The 15,181-nt window shown below is 41.6% G+C and overlaps 2 protein-coding genes across 4 annotated transcripts in view; one reads left to right on the top strand and one right to left on the bottom strand.

Annotated features, from left to right (window-relative positions):
• The window catches only part of Dgk (diacyl glycerol kinase 1), a 422,138-nt gene that overhangs the window by 180,617 nt on the left and 226,340 nt on the right, over nt 1-15,181 (bottom strand). The gene's annotated exons all lie outside the window — the stretch shown is intronic.
• LOC119171801 (nose resistant to fluoxetine protein 6) overlaps nt 1-15,181 on the top strand; it is a 44,888-nt gene that overhangs the window by 22,634 nt on the left and 7,073 nt on the right. Inside the window, exons 8-14 of the mRNA XM_075893001.1 lie at nt 103-196; nt 1,267-1,359; nt 2,399-2,564; nt 6,485-6,564; nt 7,731-7,847; nt 11,946-12,060; nt 14,025-14,211. Of these exons, the coding sequence (XP_075749116.1) occupies nt 103-196; nt 1,267-1,359; nt 2,399-2,564; nt 6,485-6,564; nt 7,731-7,847; nt 11,946-12,060; nt 14,025-14,211 (852 nt within the window). The remainder of the gene's footprint in view (nt 1-102; nt 197-1,266; nt 1,360-2,398; nt 2,565-6,484; nt 6,565-7,730; nt 7,848-11,945; nt 12,061-14,024; nt 14,212-15,181) is intronic.

Raw genomic sequence — 15,181 nt, forward strand, 5'->3', positions numbered from 1 at the left:
ACTTTTAACTATTAGTAATGATAGGAGATAGTCGTTCGAGATAAAGAGGACAGGTTCTCTGCAACCATTTACCTGAATGTGTTTTTCTGTTGATGCTCGCAGACAATAGCGACGAAATGTATGAAATGTCCAGAACACTGGGACGGCAATTCATTGTGAATGCTACTATGAGCGTTGCAATCTTCACCACTGTCAGGTGGGTTGTGGTTTTCTAATCACTTAGACCTCATGATGCTATGTTGTCTGACCGGGTATAGAGGCTCCGCACCTCTTACAGATACACAGCCGATAGCAAATTTTATTAATAACCCCGAGGACTCTTTGTGCAGCTGGATGACCGTGGCGTATAAAATGAAGACGTATACACGCTAGTACTACGTAAAGTCTAACGCGCATGCATAATTTAAATACAAATGATCCTAATTCCTCATGTTTCACTTGTGTGCGTTGTTAAAGTACACCAAAAACGGTTTTTTATCACGCATCGCACAGGCGCTACTCTGCCACAAGCCGAAGAGGCGCCGACATCCAACGTCAAGCTGCGTTGATAATGTAGAGCTGTCCCTATAGAGTGAGAATAATCACTGATTGCTCTAATAGAAGTGCAAAGGCTGCGTTCAGACTCCGAAATCAGTTGGTGCGCTCGTGATATATATTTGAAATAGCAAAACCGCGAATGTTACCGTGAAAATCGAAATGAACTGATCGAAGCTAATCACGCCCCACAAGTGACAAGTATGTGGCAGTTTTTCCTATATTCGCATTATTAAACTGGATTTCCCTTATTCAACTGTTGTCTGCCTTGTTTTCATCGCTGGTTATTATGTTACTTAGTCCTTACAAATCAAGCTTTAGAGCGGAGGCTGGAACGAACATTGTAATCGTTCATTGGCAGTGACACGCATCTAGCATTCACTCTTCTGTCTCCATTACAGCGCATGTTTTGTCCTGCCTTCTTAATTCGTGAGCGGTTTATCCGACGTCCAATGTCAAGAGTTATTTATTACTTATTTATTTTATTTATTTATTTACAACCTATATGAAACCCGAGGGCATTACAAAAGGGAGTGGTAGTATTGACAAAAACAAGAGAAATACTTGGTTACGCAATACCAGCTAATTAGTCTAAATGACTATTGATATGTCTATCTATCGGCGTAAACAATGTGATAAACAAGACAACGTATACATGCACATGGCTTGTTTCCAAGGGCAACCTTAACCACAGCAAGCTTTACCAGGGATGCGTTTTTTTTATACTTACAGTGGCTTCATGCTTTGGATGACTGTTTCAAAGCGATCACCTGAAGAGAACGGCAAAACGAGTTGGCTATCTATGGTGCTTCACAGGTACCTCAGGTAAGCCATCATTTTTTTTTTGTAGGAACAGCAGTGGCGTTGACTTCTGACGTGGAGTCAACACACCGGCGTTCAAAAAAAAAATGACACTCGAAAAACTCAACTATTTTTCAGTATAAGATCAAGCGCAATGCCATAATGACACCACGTATACATACTATACTCGGAAAATGTAGCGCAGTAGAACCTGCTTTTCGGCGAACTGGTCAATAAAATCACGTCATCCTTTTCTATTAACAGCGAGGCTGGTATCAGTTGACGCTGTGCCGCACATGGTTGGTATAAAGCGGGCATGCCACACACAGCGGCAGCACTGCTTGCCGTGATAATAGTGCGCGTTCTGGACTAGCGGGTGAATGAACTGAGCCTATTTGAGGAGGCTATAGCCTGCGCATGCGCAGCGGCGGGAACGGCACGCGCGTCATGTCTCTTAGCGGTCACTGCAGGTGGCGACATTTGGAAATTATCGCGAAAAATACCTGGCCCTCGATATTTTCTACTGACAGTTTCGGAGGACAGTGATCCTCAGGATTTGAGCGATCTCCGCTGGCAGACGCTGTTCGGACCTGAAAAAAAAGCTCGTGGGTCATGACCTCTCTGGAAGGACAACATAGCTTGAGTCAGCATGTCGGTGCTCTTAGCTTTGATATACAACGTCAAATAAAGCACCACGAGACCAACAGAGAAATACTTGGAAATACTGTATGATATTGGAGGTAATATCTCATATGATACAAAAACAAGAAACGGATAATCAGGAAGTAAAGACTATATCTATATAAAGTACTATATCTGTAAGAGAGGAAGGCGTGAGATGTCTGCGATTTGAGTTCATGTATATTCATTTGCGTTTCCAAATGAACGTGGTTTGAAGTTAGCGCTCATGTTGTCTGCGTCTCTTTCTTTTGTCTCGGTTTTTTCGCGCTAGGATATCGAAGTCATGCAACTTTACCAACCCACCCAACTCGCCGCACTCATCAGCCCCTAACCCTTGGCAGTATAAGCACTCTCAACTTGTCAACCAATAATCTCCACGCAGGTTGTTCCCACTTGTGATTGTGACGTCGTGCTTCCACCACTTGATGCCAGTTTCAGGATACGGTCCCCTCTGGGCCACCTTCGGCGAATTGCGCAAGCGTGCCTTCCCTGAAAACTGGCCTTTCTACGTCGCGGGGATGCTCAACTATCTCGACTTGGATAAAATAGTGAGTGGTCTTAAAGGCGTCGTACACTTTCTCCGTAGTTTGCCTTCGTGGTACAATGATTAGGGCGTTCGGCTGCTGACCCGGCAGTCGGGGTTTCAACTGATTGATTGATTGATTGATTGATTGATTGATTGATTGATTGATTGATTGATTGCTTGATTGCTTGATTGATTGATTGATTGATTGATTGATTGATTGATTGATTGATTGATTGATTGATATGTGGGGTTTATCGGCCCGAAACCATCATATGATTATGAGAGACGCCGTAGTGGAGGGCTCCGGTACTCTCGACCACCTGGGGTTCTTTAACGTGCACCCAAATCTGAGCACACGGGCCTACAACATTTCCGCCTCCATCGAAATGCAGCCGCCGCAGCCGTGATTTGATCCCGCGACCTGCGAGTCAGCAGCCGAGTACTTTAATTAGCCACTAGACCACCACGGCAGGGCTCGAGGTTTCGACTGCATCCGCGCGGTCACTTTTCAGTGGAGGTGATACGCTGGAGCCCCGTGTACTGTGCAATGTCTGCGCACGTTAAATAACACAAGATGATTGACACTTCTGGAGCCCTCCACTATACACGGCGTGCCTTTCAATAGACGACTCACTTCGTGAGCCACTGGAAGGTTGTAAATCACTGAGCACACTTCTGTTTCTGTTTTGTCGAATGTGCATGAAGGACAGGCTTCCATCAAGGGCAACGCCCGGTGCTTGTAATTATTTTTTTCTCACAGAAAGAAATAGCTTAAAGAGGCCATTTGGTGCAGGCAAATGAACAAAAACTGTGGCAATTGTGGCGCTGTGCGACACATAGGCATTCTTTCGAGCAGCGCTGTATCTTGAAAACGACGATTACACACTGCTGATAATACTTGGCTCAATCGAGCGCATCATAAATCAGTGTTTGATCGGGAAATTTTCATGCTTGTCTGTGAACATAATTTTGTGTGGTGATAGTTGGCATTGCATGATTTCTATTTTGTTGCAATACTTCAATTAGTCGAGATATTACTATGTGCCTGATATTTTTTTGAAGCCCACTCGTATAGAATAAAGAGACCTCAAAACATGCACAAAGCCACTTTGCAGGCGCGTGAAGCGGGTTATTCGGCAGCAACAGATTACTGAGAAAACGAGACGTGATTCAGCTCACACACTACGTGTCCTTGAATGAGAAGCGGCAAGCACGCTAAGCGGATAATGAAGAAACATTCTGACTTATTTCCTATTTTTTCTTCTTTCAAACATGCTTCGGTGCGAGGAATAACAAACGCCCTATTGAATCATTTAGCCCGCTCAGAGAGCCAGTGCAATCTGTGTTTGTATAGCAGATCGTTATCTGTCACCGTTTTTCGCACGCTTTTTCTTACACCATCTGAAGGGTCTCCCGTTTTATTAATGACGCGCTTCGCTACGTCTACGCGGCAAAACAACAGACGGCTACCATTAATACGGATCATTGGTGCAACCCGAAGCCACGCGCGTCCTCCTCCGAGTCGCCACAAAAGCGCAGTCCGTGTCTCAGTCGTGTGTGGCGACGCCGTAGAACGGATCCGGTCGTTTATCTTGCTGAGAAAAAGGCCAGGAAGTCCACATTACGTTTCATATACAACTGCACTGTCAGCCTCAAGGTAATCAGATAACAACCACAGATGTCTAACGCCTAATGGTGACTTTCAATTACACACAAAAAAAAATGGTACAGACCCACATTGAACGAATACAATGCCGGTATTCTAAGAGCTCGTAGCCTACAGTAGCTCTAATTAAGCCAGTATTAGCCAAAATTATACACTCCTAACGACTTCTAGTAGTATACGAGCAAAGTAGTAATGGACTCGTTAAGTTATGTTCAAACTACGTACGCTACGCACAGATCCTCGTTAAGGATCATAAGCGTAAACGCTAGCAACGTAATAAGCTCGTTCAAATGCTGAGCGCAAATTACGTAACGTTTGGGGAGTAAATGTGCGTGGGCCAGCGACTTTTACGAGAACTACTGATGCAATCTTTGCGTACTACCGATGGGCAAAGCAATTTCGGTTTTCATTTTGCGTTCGCGGGGCTTGCGGCCTCCCAAGATTACTCGTGCGCGTCTCAAAAGCCGTGTGATAGCGTGTCTGTGCAGTTGGTTTCGCGTACTAGAGGGCAGACGTGGCAGGCGTTAATGAGAGTTCATGTCGAGTCTCCGCTTTCGCCCAACCATCTCAGCCATAATCAAACACGTGAACCTTCCAAGGCAATTGCAGTGAGAACCCAACGCACATTCAGAGTCGTGATTGATTGATTGATTGATTGATTGATTGATTGTTATGTGGGGTTAACGTTTTAAAACCACCATGTAATTAAGAAATACGCCGTAGTGGAGGGCTCCGGAAATTTCGACCATCTGTAGTTCTTCAGCGTGCACCCAAATTTAAGCCCGCGAGCCTACAGCATTTTCGTCTCCATCGAAAACTGCAGCCACCGCAACCGGGATTTTATCCCGCGACGTGCGGGTAGTCGTGATTGGTGCATCATAAAAAGCGTATCGTACCGAAAATATTAATGTCAGCATACGTGGCCGGTCGACGCGTATGTTGACATACGCGATGCGACACTTATGACAGATGGGGCTGTAATCTGAACGCAGCTTTACTCAAAGAGACGCTGCATGTGGCGTGTTTCAATATCTAAAGATCACAATTACCCTATATGTACCCGATAATCATTTAACTGGGCTCTTACGCGAACAGTATTTTAGTGCTAAACGTAATAATGCCTAATTGACATAATTTGCTAACCTATCTGTGAAATCATACACAAGAAGTATGTGGAAGAGTCCGCACTTTAAAACAAACTAGAGCTACAGATTGCTATATGCAATAATCTACGAAGACTATAATTTACAGAATTTAGCATCATCAGAATCGAAAATGTTATTGCGGTAATTCAATCGTGTTATGAATGCCAGTAATGTGTGTTATATATTTTTTCATGTTTTCTTTCGTGTTACGAAGAAATTTTATTTATTTTATTGCCGCTTTATCTGAATATAGTGCAAATCTTCATTTTTTTCTCATATATAATACTCACACTTTACAGTCAATATATCAGGATGTTATACAATGTGTATCTCGTACTTTACCGCATAGTCAGTCACACCATGCTAAAAGGGGTCAAGGTGAAGCCGCGTTTGTGCAGCTCGTCAGCCTCATCTACCTCTATTTGCGGCTGTGTTGTACACGTGTTTGTAAATGGAAATCAACAAAATCCAATGAAGTGTGTTACGTCCAGGAAAGTCACGGGATGTGAGCGGAAACGTCACACATGACGTCATTGGTAGAGCGGCACGTCGCTGTCGACTCTAGTTCTGGCAGCAGGGAAAATAGCGAGAACATGCGAAGCGCCATGGCGTATGCTACTACTGCCTCCCCCTCGCTTCCGTTTCTCAATGACGCGGGCCAAACAATGATGCCTTGGCAAGATAACGATACTCATAAGTCTCTCCATTCAAATTCGCCAGTGGTTTGGCATCTCTCGTGATGTTTCTGCTCATGTGACAGCGGTTGAAAGTACAAGTTTTCTCGGCAATCCCAAAAGACACATTCTTCTTTGTAGGCTACAGTGAGAATGTTGTGGTGAGACAATCACATCTAGTCCTATATACATAATTCACCTCTTTATCCGTGCTCTCTTCCCTCTCTCCTCTCTAGCTTTCATCTGCCCCCTACCCCTCCTATGCGCAGGGTAGCAAACCGGCTGCCTATAGGCTGGTTAACCTCCCTGTTGTTCTTTACCTCTTATTTTCCGTCCTTCCTTCCTTCATCTGTAAAGGGCGTCACTAATGTGTTCAATCTCACGCCAACGGGCAGGGCATAGGAGCCATTTTCAACTAACCGATGACATAATCAACGCCCCTTCTTTTGCGTTCCAGTGCAGTCCACAACACTGGTATACAGGAATGGACTTTCAAGTTTTCACAATAACGCTCTACTTTGCGTACAGATTAAAAAGGCAAGCGTTTTCTATTCCTTGCTTCGAAAACGTTATTACTATTAAACTCGTGCTTAAACGCGGTGGTCAGCGCGAACCTTCAATGTTGTTTTGTACCATAATGTTAAGTGACCAGCGCAACTTTCGAGTCAGGTAACGTCTTGAGAGGCATGCAGACATCTCCCTGGGTGTTGTGAAAAACTGCTATTTCCTTAAAAAACAAATGGAAGAGTCAAGTTTATCAGGAAGTGGCACTTCCTCCGTCGTTAACAATGCATGACGTTGAAGCCATTCATGCTTGGACAACGAGATAAATGGTTCTACACCGTGAAACGTTGAACTAATGAACCTCTGCGGCACATTAGCATGTTATCATGACACTGGCGTCAAGCGTATACGTGCTGACATTGTTCGCTTTACTTCACTGTCTTCATCGCACGTGAGTCTGTGGCATTACAGGACATAGTATGTGCCGAATGGTTCAGCTCTTCCCGCGAACCTACTAATTGAGTGACAAAAGTATCGCCTGAACTGTGATGACAATATCGATTTCTCGCACCTGAACGAATAATAGAGCAAAATTATACATCTTCATTACAAAATACGACTTTTCAAATTTCATTTCATGTATCCCTTGCCATTGTATATTGAGCGCGAAAGAGTACGTACCCACAAGTGAATACGTCAACAACAACAACAACAATAATAATAATAATAATAATAATAATAATAATAATAATAATAATAATAATAATAATAATAATAATAATAATAATAATAATAATAATAATAATAATAATAATAATAATAATAATAATAATAATATAACTGTTTGTTATTATTTTTATATATTGTGTTGGCGGAAGGAATGACAAAAAAGGCGACTAGCCGCTTGACTAGCTCTCACCCCCAGTTGCATGAAGCAGAGGTAGCGGTGGCGGCAGAAGGCGCTATAAAATGGTAGTAATAAGTGGCCCTAGTTTGCCAGAATACAAGCATATGCCTTATTTGGAGTCATTTCGAATAGATCCAGTACAGGTTATATACACTTTTGAAATGGCAACAGGCATAAATGACCATGTGTACAAATACTGCGTAGAAATTTTGCAAAAAGAAAACAGTGACAGCGAAACAACACAAAAATAAAAAAAGAACGAAACAGTATTCCTGCTATTGCATTCTTTCAGGAGTGGCAGCAAGCGATCTCTCTTGATTATCATGGGCCTGTCGACGCTGATCACCTACGTCCAGAACCACATGCTGGAGCTTACACCGGGACTCTTGTATTACACTCCTCTGGGAAGGTGACAGTGGGCTCACTACAACGTCTTACAAATTCGTGTGTGTGTGACATGTTAACCGCGTCATGTTGAACGTAAGGCAAAATGAAAACTTTAGTTCTAGAACTCCTAACCTAATACAATGGACCAGAAAAAATTGTTTTGTTTGGTAACCACGCAAACAACATTACTGAAAGTTATTGAATAAAAAAATACAAAGGCTAAAACTTAGTTCCTTTTTACGAAGCATATTTTTTGTATGGCCATCGAGTATTTTATAAATATGGTTAAAGGGGGAAATTTCAGAAAATGAATCCCGATCACCGCATTATGGGAAGCAATATACGGAAAATATGGGAAACTATACCAGAATCATATAATATGTACAAATCTGTCCTTTCCGAATACAGAGCAGCTATCAAGGAAGCCAAGCGCGTTTTTCTTAATAATACCCTTCCCTCAATTCTTGTAACCAACCCTTCTAAGTTTTGGAAAACTGTTAAACCTAGGGAAAAGAAAAACATTTCGCTTACGAACTCAGATGGGCAGCCAGTTCGCTGTGAAGAGTGTTGCATTGCATTAAATGATTTTTTTGTTACTTATTTTTCAAGTTGTTCTGCTTCTGCGTTGCCGCAAATGCCTAGTCGTGATTTTGTACCCATGTATCCTGTTACCGTTGATGCCGTTGGAGTGCAAAATTTAATTCACAAGCTTAAGTTATCCTCTTCTTGTGGCGTAGATGAAATCAACTCAAAGTTTCTAAAAAACACTGCATTGTATTCATCAATTTACTTGTCCTTAATCTTTTCGCAATCTATTCAGACCTCCACTTTGCCGCTTGACTGGAAAGTGGGGAAGGTGGTCCCTCTGCACAAATCTGGTAACACACAGTCTCCTCTCAATTACAGACCAATTTCCCTAACCAGTGTTCCTTGTAAAATGTTAGAACATATAATTTACTCCAACCTTGTCTCATTCCTAGAATCAAATTCTTTTTTTACTCCCTACCAGCACGGATTCCGAAAAAGTTACTCATGTGAAACCCAACTTCTTTATTTTACTAATGACATAGCATCGGCTTTAGATCGCGGCTCACTTGTGCATTGCATTTTTCTTGACTTTCAAAAAGCTTTCGATAAAGCACCTCACCAATTACTTCTCCTGAAAATTAGTGCCTTAAACATTGACCCGAACATTCTTAAATGGATTGAATGCTTTCTGACTAATCGCACTCAGTTTGTAACAACTAATGGCTATAACTCACCTCTTTCTAAAGTAACATCCGGCGTACCCCAAGGTTCCGTATTAGGCCCTTTACTTTTTCTTATATATATTAATGATCTCCCAGACAGCATTAACTCCGCTATAAGGTTATTTGCAGATGATTGTGTAATTTACCGCGAAATAAACAATGAATATGATAACCAATTTCTACAGTCAGACCTTGACACTGTCTCAACCTGGTGCAATAAATGGCTTATGACTCTCAACTCTAACAAATCTAAATGCATGTCAATAACCCGGCGATCTATTTCTCCCCCCTGTACCTACAGAATTAACGCCGTTCCCCTCCAGCATGTCTCTTCATATAAGTACCTCGGCGTTTACATTACCAACAATCTATCTTGGCACACGCATGTTACCTACATCTGTAATAACGCTAACCAAACGCTAGGATACTTACGCCGCAACTTTTCTCGCGCTCCGCTGTCCCTCAAAATTCTATTATACCGATCACTAATTCGCCCAAAGCTTGAGTACGCGTCCGCTATATGGGATCCCGTGCAGCAAAATTTAATTAACGCGTTAGAATCTGTTCAGAACCGCTCAGTTCGGTTCATTTGTTCTAATTATTCCCGTACTGCTAGCATATCAGAAATGAAATCTAACCTTGACCTACCCAATTTAACTGTCCGGAGGAAACTGGCGCGACTGCATTTTTTTCATAAGATATTTTTTCACAATCCATCAATGAAGCGAGACCTCATTTCACAACCGTCATACCACTCATCGCGCATTGATCATCAGCATAAGGTTGCCATTCCGTTTTGCCGCACCAAATTCTTTTCAGCAGCCTTCTTACCGAAAACAGCCGCCGATTGGAACCACCTTCCCTCTTCCGTTGTATCAATAACAGACCCTTTGTTATTCAAGACTGCAATTTCTCAGCAATGCTTGTAACTATACGCAGTTTCCATTATCTATCTTTGTCTTGTATGTGCTTGAATTCTTATACATTTTTAGTTGACTTATGTTGCCTTCTTGATTTGCGCATCTAACACTTGTTTCTTCATTTTGTCTTTTTTTCTTGTGTGTTATGTATGTTGTACCCACCCCCTCTGTAATGCCCTACGGGCCCTGAGGGTATTCTAATAAATAAATAAATATGAACTTGAATAATGCATGTAAGTGAACAAGGCGTGCATTTTATAAAACCCTCTGCCATGTGTCTCTAAACTGAGGATATAAAAATGTCAAAGCCCTGCTTATGAACGTAGAAACACATTCAAGTAAGATATAAACTAATGTATTGAAGCAATCTAGTCTAGACTCTCAAGCAGGTCCAGATTACGATACTGCGATATGCATTTTTTAGTACGGAATTGCGATTTTGTGAACATTGTCCTTTTATTTGCTCGAAGTTCGCAGACATCTCAAAATTTCTGCAAAATGTCGCACGGATAAAGTCAATATTTTACTTTACGGAGTTCCAGAAAGCTTAACCAAGCGATTTGCAGCTCAATTATTCAATAAATTGGTTGAATTTTAACAAATTCTTTCATCATAAGACTCGTAAATTTTACGTGCGTTTCAATACTGAAAAATGCAGTATCCCCCCCCCCCCCCAAAAAAAAAATAATTTCTTCGCTTTTGCACCACGCTATTGATTTGACGCGTGCCAACAAGCGTCTCCACTCCACTGAAATACATAAACCATGCAGTTTCAGCATGCTATATAGAACGGTGATAATTATCATAGCAATAAAAAAGTACGACTGCGACACTGAATAACGTGAAATGTGATGGCAGCGTTGCGAGTGCATTCATTTAGCGACATACAAATATGAATGCTTTCAAAGTGCTTGTATGCATGAATGCTTGTATGCATGTAAATTACTGACAACTATTTATTTCCATTTGTTTAATGTTTATGGCTACAATTGTGGTTCTTTGAAATTTCTATTCTTGTTAACAATTCGTGGGATTATTCTAAAAAATTCTTTTGCTTCAGCGGCACAAAATGACGTTCAGTCATTGTTTTACTTTACCTTTTTATCCCTTTTCTAATTTGCTTTTCTTGTTTATTTTAGATTTTTTTTTCATTCTGCAGCGATAGTCAGCCGGTCTCCTTTCTTGTCATTTAGTTTTGTTTATTTCGATTCATCTAATGTTTCAGGAACGAATGTTCATGGTTAATGAAGTCGACCTCGGCTAAAGAAGAACGCCGCATAGCTCGAGGCGCGGGAGCCTACAATTATCTTACTGTACTCGTTCATGCAGTCGCGGCGAGGGAGAATGGAAAATTTAATTCCAGAACTGCGTCACGCATGCGTCGTACGTCACTCTCTTGCGGCCTATCATTGAGTGACGAACTTTATAACAATAGAAGCCTGAAAAATTCGTAAGCATTATGCACGGTATTCTGAAACTTTCTAATGAGGGACGACGTGCCAACCAGAAACGGGCACCTGAGTGCTGTAGTCTCAAAAAAAAAAATAAACAGCAGTGCCGTGGAAAATACTTACATCCCTTAGTAATGCGCACTTAACAAGCAGCTGAAAAGTATACAAAAGAAAAGTCACCTTTAAGCCTTACAATTGTATGACGTAATTTTGGTCACGCAACATACCTCATGGGCGTGTTGCTTAGCATGCAACTTTTTTTTCTTTTTACTGCCACTTTGTACTAACAGTAATGGGGTAGCAGGATTAAGTGACGCTAACAGATTAGCCGGCTTTGATCGGTACAAGCGAAGCATGCACGCAGAATGTCGGCTAGCTCGCTGCACGAACTTCTCTGTTTACGACTAAAAGGCGATCAAGCTAGTTTTCTATTACTGACAAACAAACTCCACGAAGGAAAGACCACTAATATCTAAGATTTCTCCATCACGTTCCGCAGACACAAGTACGCTGGTTCCGTCTACTACATGCCTTACACCCACATTCCGAGCTACTGCATAGGTGTCCTCGCAGGCTACTACTACACAAAACAGCCTTCACGGAGGCTATCAAGGGTAAGCATAAAAAAAATGAACTATCATATTTCGTTGTTGTTTTATAATCCCTCCTGCATCCTAAAGTAGTAAGAGCGGTTAAATTTTTCGCGACATTGTGTTAGGCAGTTTTTCTCTCATCGACCACTCTATAACCACGTAGTCAGTGCTCAAATATCAAACAAATGAATACAGCGAAATTTTGAAAGCCAAAATGGTGTAAATATATAAAAAAGTCTCGCAGCGTACGCAGAGAAAAAAAAACCAGCACTTGAAAAAGTTTTTTTTCTGCAAACTACTGCAAACTGCTGCCGACGCCTCTATAGGCCGCGCTTGAGATTGACAGTCATCAAAAGACGCCGTCTGCCAAGCGCAAAAGTAGAAAAAAAAAATGATGCTAGACATACTGGTCCCGTATCATGTGTATGTGTGTGTGTTCGATAAGCATTCAGTGTTTCTAATGACACCTTCATGATAAAACTACATCAGATTTTCAAACTCCAAGCACACACAAAAAAACAATCACAAGTATATATATCTGAAGAAGCGCAGCCTTCATGGTAATATAACAGACAGTGAAAGCTATATGCAAGTACCTTCTTTTTAACTAAGTGATACTCAGCTAAGCACTTCTGACAACATTGAAGCTAAAGGTTTAATAGATTGAACCCATTAGGTTCACCGAGTATGCACAACTGATTGACAGTTCATACTCCTAAACGTCCTCGGCAAAATTTTCTAAGTCGTATACTTCAAACTCGGTGATTTTTTTTCCCAATTATTTCTCCTACAATTTACTATTGAGAGGCAAGAGCCTAGTGTACGCAACTTATCACATAATTTCATTCACGTGAGGGTACTCTAAGAGCAAGATGATTTAATGTCATAGCGCTAAATCAAACTGTGTCGCTGAGATTTCAGCGTCGGAGTGAACTCGAGTTAACATTTGTGCATCGCGCACGAACGTAAGCGAAACGGCCGAACAAACCCGGTGCTTGACTTTATCGAAACGCACGGTGGTGAACAAATCACAATTGATACACCTCTTACACAAACCAATAGGGAGTGTGCACTCTGATGATGTAAAACTAATCGAACTGTTGTCACTAAGTAACACAAGGGGAAAAAAAGCGTCACGAGAAAAAAAAAACATGATCTATAAGCTATTTGTACCTTCTGTGATGGTTTAGAGACACTCAAGTATTCCTGGCTGTAAAAGAGGGCATGAGAAACGGCGACATTTTTTTTCAAATATAACCTGTAAGTTTGTGCTCATTCGTTTGTATGAACCATTAACAATTTGATAATATATGTGAACTAACTGATCTCTGCAACGAGCTCGTTCAATGTCCAGCCTCTTGCTTCTTCATGTACATATTATTTCCTAGACGGGTATGGGTTCGATTAACTTGCGGATGGTCTACAAAAATCTTTCCTGTGTCGGAACAGATAACGCCGATTAAATAACGCTTTTTATAAATGTCTAAATATATCTGTACCGCTTTTCTTTTTTACATGACAGAGATTTAATAAGGACTCACAGACAATAATGCTAGGTGAATTTTAAGGGATGTTATTAGGAGTAATTTTAATGTAAATGTGATGAAAGAAAAGTAGACGAGGAGACAACTTGCCAGCGGCAGGATCATTCAGTCCACTTCTTTTTCTTCACGTTTACATTACAATTACTTCTGATAACTTCCCCTAAACTTGCCTTGGCATTAGTGTCTGTTACTTCTCAATAATATATTGTCTAATAACGAAAACCGGCATTAATTTACAATTTCTTTCCTTCACGACAGATTATAAGGAATTTGAACACCGGAATATTTAATACAAGACAAAAAGAAAAACGCGCACAAGCGCACTGTAAAATATCGCGCTATTTCTATTTCGTAACGCAAAAAATCAACCAGCCCAAAACTTGAGTTTACCAAGATCTTTTACTGGGGGTGTTTGGATGACCAGGACTCATTACTCCACAGCGCAAAGTGGCCATCCTTTGGGTTGCAGCGCTTGCGGCCATCACAATGTCCCTGTGCGGCACGATTCTGTGGACAGGAGTCGAGCAGCCGTCCCAGGCCGTCACGGCCGTCTATGCCGCCACCACTCGCATCTTTTACTGCGGAGGCCTCGCCTGGTTGATGTACGCCTGCCTCACAGACCGCGGTGGTAAGAAAAAAAAAGTCACTTCATACACGCGAAAAGGGTATCGTCGTAACTTCGTATATGGGAGACAGACGTCACGGAAAAATGAAAGCTTCAAGCGTCGACACCATAAAGTAGCACTGCAGGGTGTGCTGACTAGTTTTCTGTTCCTAAAACGGTGTGCCCGTCGTGCCTGCGACTCAGTGTTCAGCCTTGAATGCCTTGAACATGACATACGCGAGGTTGGCTAACATGGTTTTACTCTGCTGTATAAATATTCCATAGTGTGGTTAGAAAAAGCGCTGCGAAAACTGCTTTACTGATCATTATGTTCACTTATGTTTTTGTTAATTACTCACTCCATCGTAAGATTTTAACAAAAAGATTACTGATCATATCTAATACGAACGTTATTGCGATTGATAAAGAAAAATGAGCGTACTTTAAGGGCCCCTGGATAACTTGATGGTTAGGCCAATCAGTTCTAATACATCTAAAACCAATCAGCACGACTTAGGAGGAAAGCATAAACCCAAGAGTAGAGAGATGAACGCCGCTTGCTCTCTTATAGTCTTTATCTTATGGCTTTGTTTAAGTCTATTTCCCCTCTCTCTCATCTTTATGCCCCTTCCCATTCCCCCAGCGTAGGGTAGCAAACCGGGCATGTGCCTGGTTAACCTCCCTGCCTTCTCTCTTGTTGTTCATCCCCCCCCCCCCCCCCCCTCTTGTTTAAGTCACACTGTTGTTTTTACGACATTTCCACTGCTAAATACGGTTCTAAGATCATTTCGTTAATCTAAAGCAAGACTACGAGCTCCTATAACTAAGCAGGCTCAGTTCGTGACGGTGATTCACTTTGGCGTATTTTTTGTGCACACATGTGAAGAAATCGTTTACGCCACTTACGCTTTTACAACCTCCACTTTATCAGGAAATCTAGCCGACGCCGATTAGTAAGTTTCATCATGTGTGAGTACTTGTCTTGCTTAAGAGT

Source organism: Rhipicephalus microplus, chromosome 4 (genome assembly GCF_043290135.1).
Source record: "Rhipicephalus microplus isolate Deutch F79 chromosome 4, USDA_Rmic, whole genome shotgun sequence".
Taxonomy (NCBI): Eukaryota; Metazoa; Arthropoda; class Arachnida; order Ixodida; family Ixodidae; genus Rhipicephalus; species Rhipicephalus microplus.